An 11,687-nucleotide genomic window follows, 5' to 3' on the forward strand; every position below is an offset into this window, starting at 1 on the left:
TCTGACAACCCCTTCAAGGCCAGTAGCATGAAGGTCCGATTCAAACTCCTGTGTTTGGTTAACTTTGTAACATTTGTTTTTCAGTGTTGTTGATGTACACTTTCAAACATTTGTTTGGTGGTTTTGATGTCCAAACCTTGTAAACATTGTTTTTGAATACTCCAAATATCAACAAATATCTTGCTGGTAATGTAAAACAATACACATGAAACAAAATAAATTGAAAAATATACATTTATTTTCCAAAACGACATGCACATTGCATACCACTGGAAAGCATGTAACATATATAATTTGTGCCATTAAATAAGTTATATTACTGGTGTGATCCCTGACAACAAGGGAGGATAACTCTCAATACATGGATACCTAGAGCCCTTCTGTTATACTAAATGAGACATGGTGATTATGAAAACCTGATCAATGTTATGAGTATGGAATATATGAGACATTACTGCTTTCAGTATTATCAACTTTCAACCCTGAATAATTGTATGGACAAACGACCTTCAAAAATTGGTATTCAGATGACACTTTCTACAGAGTTTTTATCACAAAATAACAAAATTTGAAGGAAATAAGTCTGGTGAAAAGAGATACACTGAGATGAAGTATATATAGAAGCATTGTTACTTTTTGTATACATGTAATCGACTAGTGATTTTATTGACATATTGAATGCATGGTAACTACAAATTGTAAATATTTTGAAACGATGGAGTAAGCACTATAGTTTGGCTAATAAATCAATCATCTTTGCAGTAACCTGCATTTGTCTACTAAAGAAGAACATGGTTTTAAAAACTTACAAAGAAAATCAGTCAATTTCTTAAACTGATATATATATATTCATTAAAATACTTTATTACTGAGCACAGCGTGGGAATATTTTATTGTGACATGTAAAATATATGGAGATATATATATTCAATGGCAGCATAAGTCCTAGTCTTGAGACAATCAAACGTTGCAACAATTGCAGAACAATCGACAGCAACAATAGGTTAACAAGCAATACTATATATGTACACAAACAATGTGGGAAGGTGATCCAGCAGACAGCATGTAAGGGAGGTAACTCCAACATTATCATTGTAATGTAACAAACTAAAATGTAAAGTTAACTAGACTCATTTGAACCCTCCCAATTCAAAGGTTGGAATAGTTCATTATGAAATTTCAGGGGAGAATGAGCTAATCCATACACTCCAATTTCCAAACGGTATATCAAAGATACATCAATGATCAGTAAAATGTCATGCCTGGATGATCTGATTCAGAATAATGAGGCTTCACACTTCATTTAACATAATGTTTGAAAAAGAGGAGTGTTTGTATTTGTGGTCAAACTTGTTGTTTAATTTTAGTAAACTTAAATGCTAGCTAATTTGACCTTCACATACAGAAGACCTTTGGCGATATAATGATTAATGCTGCATGGTAGAGAGAAAAAAACGGATCATACAGACCAGCATGGAATGTAATGAGGTCACAGATGTTAACAATGAAAATAAGTAAAACAGAAACAATTCTAATCTCGTTCCAAACTACAGAAACAACCTCCAGTTTATGAAAAATATGTTCCATATAATAGTCTCCAGATGAATTGACACACCCTGCAATGATATATGTGTCTTTGTTATAAACTGATGGAGATAGTCCTCTCCAGCAAAACTATACAAATTGTAAACAGTGAGATCTGTTGCATTGGAACTCAAACAATTTGAGACATGTTTTTGAACACATAAACTTTATTTTAACCTTGTCATCCAAATAGAGTACAGCTGTAGAGCCTGAAGAGTCCAGTCTCCCTTATGGATTACATCTGACCGAGTTAGGTTGAGTCATCCCAGTAAACTGTACAGCTGACCAGCCCAAGGTCATCCCTAAAATCGAAAACTGACCAGTCAGAAGTCAGCCCTACAGACTTACAACTGACCAGCCCAAGATTATCTCTAAAGACTAAAACTGACCAGACACAGACATCTCTACATTTTACAACTGATCAGCCCAAGGTCATCCCTAAGGACTACTACTGACCGGTCAGAGTCATCTCTATAGACTACAACTGACCAGCCCAGGGCAGGGTCATCCTAAAGACCTGGTAAGAGTTATCCTTCAGCTGACCAAACCAAACAGCCGGGATTCAACTCAATCGAAGATTCTGGGAAGACAGCAATTCTCTGGAGACAGTGACATTGTAAAACATGTGTAAATTTTATGCATTTATTGTGAATTTTTCCCTCCGAAGGAATTTTTTCTCTGTAGACTTAGTTATATTAAATAATGATCAAGTTTCTTAGGTACCTAAATGTCTTAGGTATACTCTATGTACACTGCTGGAATGGTGCAATAACTGTATACAAAATGTATTAATGCATCAAACATCAGATCTATAGGTACTTTTACCTGGCATTAGGACATAGCACCACGTCCTAGCACCAGGACTTGGCACCATGACTTAGTACCATGACTTGGCACTATGACTTAGTACCATGACTTAGCACCGTGACCTGACAATCAATGATCTAAAATCATAACTTAGTTCCACGAGTTAGCATCATGGCTTAACTGGTCCCATAACCCGACATGACTTGCAACTGTGACATGGCATCATGACGTGGCACCATGACATCGCCCCGTGACGTGGCATCATGACATGGTGTATGTGATGGCACCATAACGTGACAACATGACTTGGCAATAACAATGAGCAAAGCCACTGAGGAATAATAAAACAAAAGCTATACTGACATATATCATACACCATACATTTATGTCTTTGGCATCACAGTTGCTTATTGGAAGTTGTAGTGCTATATATTCCAACATACCCGATAGCGTTTATTTACACCCTGCAGCATCGGTACATTTAAACATACAACAATCAATAGTACATCTACAAAAAATCTCAAAATCTATTTACAAAAGCAAACTAAATCTTTCTATAATATACATACATATATCATTATGTAAACTTAAAACAATGCAAATCAAAATTCAATATAAAATAATTTCTACAAACTTTACAGTATTTCTCAATTGAAAAACTGATATTAGCAGATTGAAATATAATGAATCTACAAGATATATACTGGCAAATTTTCTTCGAAGATTTCACAAGCAATCCATTATCTTTGAGAATTGAATTGACAGCCAGAAAACTCACATGACATGCAGCTTTCTGGCCATTTAAAATATATGAATTATGCTAATATACATACATTTTTACATATAACATACATTATTTTATGTATCAGTACTGCTGGGGCAAATTAAGTAGAACAGAAACCAGGACAGACGCATCACCCATTCAGCAACTTTGTAGATATTTGATATGAAGCAGGATGGGCTGAATGAGCAGGGTACAGAACTGACACTCCAGGTGAAAGCAGTGTTTGGCCTAAATGGCAGAGAAAGCAATATATGAAAAAAATATGAAGATGACATGGTAGTGATTGACGTTTTGAAGACTTATTAAAGCTTTGTTTACATTAATGAACATGTAACAAACAAATAGCCATCAACCTTTACTTTCCAATGAACAATCACCATTTATATACTGTACATTAATTTAAATGAGGTTGATACACAGTGATCTCTGATCAAAATGTATTTAATGTCCATTAATTACCCCTAGTTCTCTCCCCTGGATAAAAACTTGACCACAGTGCGAGGCTCGCAAACTCACAGTGGATGGAGTGAGTACGTATAAAGGTGGTCTATCAATGTTTTGCAATGGTTCTTGGTAAAGATGTTTATTTCAGAAAGTATACCTTTTAAAATATCAGATTTTGTAAGCAATTTGTCAATTGGAAAATTAGTAACATTTCCCCGTTATAAATTGTTTACTTTGACCCCAGGACAAGAAATGGTTGAGATATGGGCTGAGCACATACTTGAGTTTCAATGTGAAAATGCTTAATTTGTAAATAGGGGGGTATACTCGCCTACCATACTCCCTGATAAAATCAACAACTCTGTTAACCTTTAGTTCATTCAACAGCTTCAAACAAAGCAGAACCAAGACTGAGACAATCAAAATTCACCCAGAATTTAGATTTAAAGAGTACCTTCTAAAGTACGGAACGAAATGAGTTACAGCAAATTTATTTACAAGTGAATCAACAGAGCTATCAACAGTTCAATATAAATCTTAAAAGCAAGCTCATAACAACATAACAGTAAGCTTATCAGGAATAATTTCACAACCATTATCAGAGATTGTCAACATTTCTTACCATAACAATGAACGGTGCAGAAATAATCATAAACACTCTTCCCTGTGAGGATCTGTTCTCTGTGTTGCCTTATCACATTTGGGTATTTTATAATCAATGTACGTGTCATGTTTACTCGCAGTATATACACAAATTAATTTTAAGTAATTTAAATACATGATATATCATTTAAGAACAAAACCCCTTAATGGACAGGGATAACAAAAGCAAAGACCCGTTTAGTGTAAACAGAGAAGGTAAACAATTAAGCTGTATTCCTTTTCTCTTCACCAATACAAAAATACATCCACAAATTCACACACTTTTTCTCTCCCAGACACATGCATGTAATCATAGCACATTATGGACAAAAACGAATCTCATGTACCCCTGAAAACACATTTGAACTCTTCCAATTCAAAGGTTGGAATAGTTCATTGTGAAATTTCAGGGGTGAATGAGTTAAACCACAAACATGTTGTCAATCAGCTTATAGTATTTAGTTAAGGAAATGGATTAGTTTTTAACACATGCTCAAACAGTTAGGCAGTAATTTTAATAATTCTGTTTTTATAAAATGCTTTGTTTTAATAATACCCCTTAAAAGTTCAATAACAGTGGCATGAAAGTTTATTAATTTTTGCTTTTATGAAGTTCTTGCAACAGTAGGCTAGTAAAGTTCTGGTACCTGACCATTTGAACTACCATGGTTAGCAACCATACAATCCTGTTACACGACCTTGGTTCATGTCACTACAATCACAGTCAAGCAGTCAAGGTCAAAAAGAGATTCACTCAAAAACTCTAAAACATTTGTATCACTGCATTTTCATCAAATCAATCTGTCATCGCAGTCATTTCATATCAGCTATTCTATCTACACATATTCAACATCAGGTGACTTCAATGATAATTCAGGACTGTTCAATGCTTATCCTGGTTGCCATATATGTCATGCAACAAATAAATTACGACTTGAACTATCCACCTCTCATCTTTCATCCTGTTGCCAAGAAAGCCCTAGAACCATGAAGCAGTCCAGGGGTTTCTATTCGATATCAATGGAAGTCTTGTATCACAACATCTTGTGTAGACTAGATCTGTGTGTTCCAATAGCAATCTTACTGGTCCTGTTAGTATCATTTTTCTGCTCTGCTGACATTTTCGTCGCAAAGAGGCTGTCGATCTTTACACTTGACGACGACTTAAGACTATTGTAAATTTTTACACCAGAGGGCGCCAGTGATTTGTTGTATTTACTTGTCGTCCGCCACGGCTTCAGTGGGGGAGGTGGCAGCACTGGACTCGCCCGAGTCTGAGAGCGATTTAATCTTCCAGATTCCCACAGTGTGGTCACTAAGGTGGAGGGAAAGAAATGAAAAATAAGCAAAGAAACAAAATATATAAGCATCACAAACAAATCACTATACAAAAAAAACAAAAAGTAAATATTTGCCAAAGAAAAACACTGTAATACTGAAAGCTGCAACAAAATAGAGAATAAAAAAAGTTTTGAGAATTTGTTTTTTGAACGTTCAGGGAAAAGAAAGCCAAGCAAAAAAGCATGTCCGAAATAAATGTAAACTGCATCAAACCTCATCACTGAGACAGGAAATCAGGAAGATATATGGTATATATAACCAATATAAACAATAAAATAGTATTAGCTACGTTTAATTACAATTAATTACAGATTTCAAATTCTTTATTTACTGATTTATAGCTGTGTGTTTGATACATATATCGTGTGCCATCATTATGGTTCAATGTTCGTCCAAAGACGAGTATTTGTTTACATGACAGTGGTGAATATTTCTCTTGTGCTGTGTCTACTACATCTTTTCTAGAACTCTACATTGTGGGTGATATCTATATACAAGTTACAAAGTACACGAACAGATTTCAGATTAATACCATAAAATACTGCAATTCATTATCCTTGAAATAAGTTTTTCATATATATTTTTTAAAAAATGTTCTTGGCATTAGCCACCAAGGTAGGTTAATTAGTAGTCTGATGCGAAATCTGATCCAGAGAAGTATGCTTTTTAACATTCATTAGAGAAATTAGGTAGAATAATATTAATCTGAAGAAGTCGAGCAAGATTGTTTACAATGTGTGTGCATAAAGCTTTCACAATGCTAAGTTTGGAAATAATCCAATCACAAAACTACCTGTATTATGTTGCAATGAATAATTATCTTTGAAGAATAATCCTAACAATTGGCTTCCATTTTGTATAAAGATTAATAAAAAAAAAAGAAAAAAAAAAGAGGGCCTGTATCGCTCATTTTGAAAATAAATCATCCATGAGAAATTATTTGTATTACAAACAAGGGCAGGTGAGCTAAAAATGTTCAATATCATTATTACTCTTGGTGCGAAAGTAACAAAAAGATTCTAAATAAACAATTGACTATCTAAACAACAAACAACCAACTCAATCTGTCAACATCAGAGTGTGGAAAGTGAAATTCAATACAACACCAATAACATACTCGAAATAAACTGTACTTGGCATGCATAACAAGCAAAGGGCAGACAACTCTGATGAGTCATGTGAAACATCAATCTAAGTTCTGGATAAAATCAAAAGTATGCCATCTAAATATATAACATGTAAGAAACAAAAAACAAGGACTGCAGCTCAAACAAAGGGGAGATAAGAGCAGTACAAAGGGGGGTAACTCCACGAGACCATGCCAGTGGAGGGGAGAATACTGAAGGTGTGAGAGATCATATATCAAATTCACATGTCTGAGTGCGACGGTACTGCCACATTTTGACCACAGGTTCACTGGAAGATAAAATGCATTACAATGTCATTTTGTACTGAGTGGAAGATTGGGCAGGGAGTCTATGGGTGGCTACATAGATAAGGACGTGTGGTGTCACCAAGGCCGTTTTCGTTTAAACGCTTGAACCAGTCGGACCATTAAATTTCGGTCGTTTATTAAATAAGGTTTGACCTAGTAGTCTGATACTGCTTTCAGGCGAGCCTTGACAAAGCCTTGCAAGGCCTGCATAAACATTTGCAGGTCCGCCAGGATTTATACCTGAAATTGTTACATTTAAAAATGGACAAACCGGTTGTTACGCATAAACGAACAGGCCCCAGGTGACTTCACAAGACAGAGCCGTGTATACGCATAATTTAAACTTCGCAAGCTTAAGATCTGTTATCATCCCTTATGAATCCTGATGTTCCCTAGATTGACAGAAAGCACTGTTTGGTGTGTTAGCAAAATTAATGCTGAAGTTAATATTCCTTTACGCTTCAATAACAGGTACTGTGTGTTAGTGATCTAGTTACCAATGACATCCTTGAAACTATCTGATCATATTCCACATCATTTATTTTCAATTTTGAATGCTAAACATAAAACTTAGTACTGATACTTGATTCACATTCTCTCTATGGTGAACAAACCCAGTCTAGCGTACCCCAAATTACTTACTTAGATGCAGTAAAAATCGAGTTTGAGTTGGTTGCTATAGAGTTGATGGGCATGAAGTGGGCTTTGATGTCGCCGAGGGCCTGACATGTGTCCACGTTCCACAGCTTAAGGAAGCCACTACGGCACCCGCTCAACAAGATGTCACTGCTGGGCATGAAGGCCAGGGCACAGACCCAGTCCTTGTGGGCCGAGTTCAGAGACTGAGGATACAAAGCCATATTTCAGCATGAACAGGGCTATAACAACTTTAAGGATATATATATGCCTCTTTGTGACATAAAAGTAAGGCATTCATTGCATTACAAATCTACAGGTTATGCAGAAAATTCTCCCTTTTGCCTAATTTTTCCTCAATTTTACAGTGAGATTTTCATATCTTTTCCACTCACTGTAAAAGTGAGGAGTACAAAATTTACAAATGTTTCTTTAAAAAAAAATATGTCTCCCATTCAGTTTTTTACAAGCATTAATATATACCTGATCAGACAAGGCATTTAGTTACGTTTATAGGATTTCCCAGATTTCCTTATTTTCATTTTCAATGAATTTATTGAAGAAAATTCACATTGGATGAATTGCAGAAAATATAACTTAAAAAGAACATTTAACAGGAAATGTGAAGTTTAAGATTATTTCAGTAAGTTAAAATTCACACAGATAAGTTTTCTGGTATCAGGGCTTATTTGAATTCATTTGCAGTAAGATCCCATTTTTTATCATAGTAATCAGTTTGAATATTGACAATAATGACCAGTTTGAATATTTTTTTAATTGTAGACTGTTTTTCAATCATAATGACCAGTTTGAGTATTTTTTTAAATATACTGACCAGTTCGATTTCTTTTCAATCATAATGACCAGTTTGAGTATTTTTTTAAATATACTGACCAGTTCGATTTCTTTTCAATCATAATGACCAGTTTGAATATTTTTTATCATTATACTGACCAGTTTGTGTTTGTTAGTGGTGAGGTCCCACTTTTTGATACACATGTCCCGCGACCCACTGAACAGGGTGCTGCCGTTGACGGCCAGGGACTGGATGCCGTCGTAGTGGGGCGGCTCGAGGTTATGTTTCGGTACCATGATACCAGCTCGCTCCTCCAGTACTTCAAATACCTACAACACAGCAGTATTACACTAGGACCTAATGTTGACATGCTACTGATATAAACTATAGGGCTGTCACAATATATCGGAAAACAGGTAACAGGCAATACACAGGTAAAAATTATCGTACCACAACACAGAGATGAAATATTGCTGTATCGCAATATTTTTCAAAAGCATATTTTTATGTATCTGCTCGGTGTTTTAACTTTACAAATTACTACAAATTCTTACAGATATGCCAATAAGCATCAACAGACTTTTAATAATTTATAATTTGTAACCGATGGTTGGTTTGACAAAAATCTTAAATCTATGTAATCCATATTATACATGATTAAGTTTGATGACATTCTGACAACAACTTATCATAACTTACTACTTTTTTTCAGATTCATTTTCATCTTTAGCATAATATGTACAAATATTTAGTTTCAATTTCCTAAGAGTGTGAAGTTTGGAATGGTCTATATAGTGCTAACTAACCCTCTATTAGAAGAATAACGAATCCAGTTTTATATTTAATGTTTACATTTTGCATTTTTTTATGGCTACAAATACATGTATTGCTTAACTAAAAACTCTGCCAACTATAAGTATTATGATAGATATATTGAAACTGAGTAAAAGTGGTAGATTACCTCATTCACCCCTGAAATTTCATAATGAACTATAATATTCCAACCTTTGAATTAGAAGAGTTCAAATATGTCTTCAGGGGTGAATGAGTTAATTAAGTAACATCCTTTGATCCAGCCAATGATCAGGATATGACTATAGTACATTATTATTTGACAAGATTTTTCAATAGAAATGATTGCCTACGCTGTTTGTGTGAACATGAGTTTGAGAGGCAGTACCTTGATGTAATGGTCCTTGGAGCCGGTGATGACCATATCATTGGTACCCTGTTTGTCTACTGCCAGTACCATCACTGCCGCCTGGTGGCCACCGTTTAACTTCCCAACGGCACTGAAGCTGTAAAGGGTGACAACTCGTACATGACTACTCTAAATATGGCACATCTAGAATGTTCTACTTAACCTACAGTCATTTCCCTTAGTCCATACATATAACCCAGTTCTGAACAAGGATTGAAATAACATTTACTGTTTCACAGTTTAAAATAGTTTTTCTAGTACTTTTCAACAAGAGTTCTTAGCCCTGATAATAGAATATCTACTCTTACAGATATATATTAAATTGCTGACATGTTCTTATCTAAAATTTTGCTTCCGTAATCTTTATCTATCATTTCCCATGTTTTATGTATAGGTATAGCAAAGAGACTTTTTGCACATTAGTGTATCAGGCCATCATCTCCTTAAGTTACTTAACAATTTAACAGGGTCTTGAAATCTATTGCTAGCTATCAGAGGATTGTACTCCGAGTTAGCCAGACAACACATCTTTGAAGGTCATGTACAGTGAGTTAGGACGACTATTACATTTTGAGGTCCCAAAGTGTAATACACACCTTTTGAGGTCCCACACTCTGACCACACTTCCTACAGAGCTGTACAGAGCCGTGCCGTCTTTGTTGAGTGCAATGTCTGTGATGTTGTGCTCACCAGGGGGCAGTTCAACCTGTCGCTGCGACGCAAAGTTGACGGGCCCATCATCTGTCAGACCAGAAGAACTGCAACAGAAGAAATATGTATGCCATTCAAAATATCATTTTGATAAAATCCTTCCATTTTATGATTAATACCAGTGAAATTGTGGTTTCCCCATTACTGCTTGTAAACTTTTTTAAAGAGTTACTGAGCCATCACTAAATTCTTCTTGTTATGTACACTTACACGTAGTGATACTTATCTGAGAGCTTAAGACGGAATGACTCACATGTTTATGTAGACAGGGACTAATAGAATCTTCCCCTACCTTGAGGGTGTAACAGAGAAATCTCCTACCCAAGGGGTGATTTTTTTGGTTGTCTAACCCGAGGCTCTGCCGAGGGTTAGACAACCAACAAATATCACCCGAGTGTTGATGATTTCTCTGTTACACCCTCAAGGTAGGGTATGATTTTTTTCTCCAATCCTATTATTTCAGTCACAACTCCACCAACAATAATCTTCCAAGTTTGTAAACAAAAACACAAGTGGGGTATGAATATCGTCATTCTCTTTTAATGACGTCACAATTACCGGTGACGCATTTCAATGACGTCACAATTGAACACGTGCTAATCGACACGAGGCTATCTCCCCATAGGAGGTGACAAGCTGATCTTTCCCGGCTAACACGCCAGTGAAGGGTGGAGAAATTGTGATATTTACCCGAGAGTTTTGACACACCGGGAGGGACTGGTACGAATGTCCCACACATTGATCGAGGACAGGGACAATGTGATACTTACCTGAGAGTTTTGACACACTGGGAGGGACTGGTATGAATGTCCCACACTTTGATAAAGGACTGGGACATTGTGATATTTACCTCAGAGTTTTGACACACTGGGCAGGACTGGTACGAATGTCCCACACATGATATAGGACTAGGACATTGTGATATTTACCTGAGAGTTTTGACACACTGGGAGGGACTTGTACGAATGTCCCACACATTGATATAGGACTGGGACATTGTGATATTTACCTCAGAGTTTTGACACACTGGGAGGGACTTGTACGAATGTCCCACACATTGATCGAGGACAGGGACATTGTGATATTTACCAGAGAGTTTTGACACACTGGGAAGGACTGGTACGAATGTCCCACACATTGATCGAGGACAGGGACATTGTGATATTTACCTGAGAGTTTTGACACACTGGGAGGGACTGGTACGAATGTCCCACACATTGATAAAGGACTGGGACATTGTGATACTTACCTGAGAGTTTTGACACACTGGGAGGGACTGGTACGAATGTCCCACACATTGATAAAG

General features: G+C 36.1%; 1 protein-coding gene across 1 annotated transcript in view; it reads right to left on the reverse strand.

Moving 5' to 3' along the window:
* Positions 1–216: 216 nt before the first annotated feature.
* LOC110446965 (kinesin-like protein KIF21A) overlaps positions 217–11,687 on the reverse strand; it is a 137,696-nt gene continuing 126,225 nt past the window's right edge. The window contains exons 37-42 of the mRNA XM_021492312.1: positions 10,267–10,428; positions 9,650–9,767; positions 8,628–8,798; positions 7,680–7,879; positions 6,975–7,018; positions 217–5,576 (exon numbers count right to left, since the gene is read on the reverse strand). Of these exons, the coding sequence (XP_021347987.1) occupies positions 5,296–5,576; positions 6,975–7,018; positions 7,680–7,879; positions 8,628–8,798; positions 9,650–9,767; positions 10,267–10,428 (976 nt within the window). The 3' untranslated portion in view covers positions 217–5,295. The remainder of the gene's footprint in view (positions 5,577–6,974; positions 7,019–7,679; positions 7,880–8,627; positions 8,799–9,649; positions 9,768–10,266; positions 10,429–11,687) is intronic.

Source organism: Mizuhopecten yessoensis, unplaced genomic scaffold, assembly GCF_002113885.1.
Source record: "Mizuhopecten yessoensis strain PY_sf001 unplaced genomic scaffold, ASM211388v2 scaffold3091, whole genome shotgun sequence".
NCBI classification, from domain to species: Eukaryota; Metazoa; Mollusca; class Bivalvia; order Pectinida; family Pectinidae; genus Mizuhopecten; species Mizuhopecten yessoensis.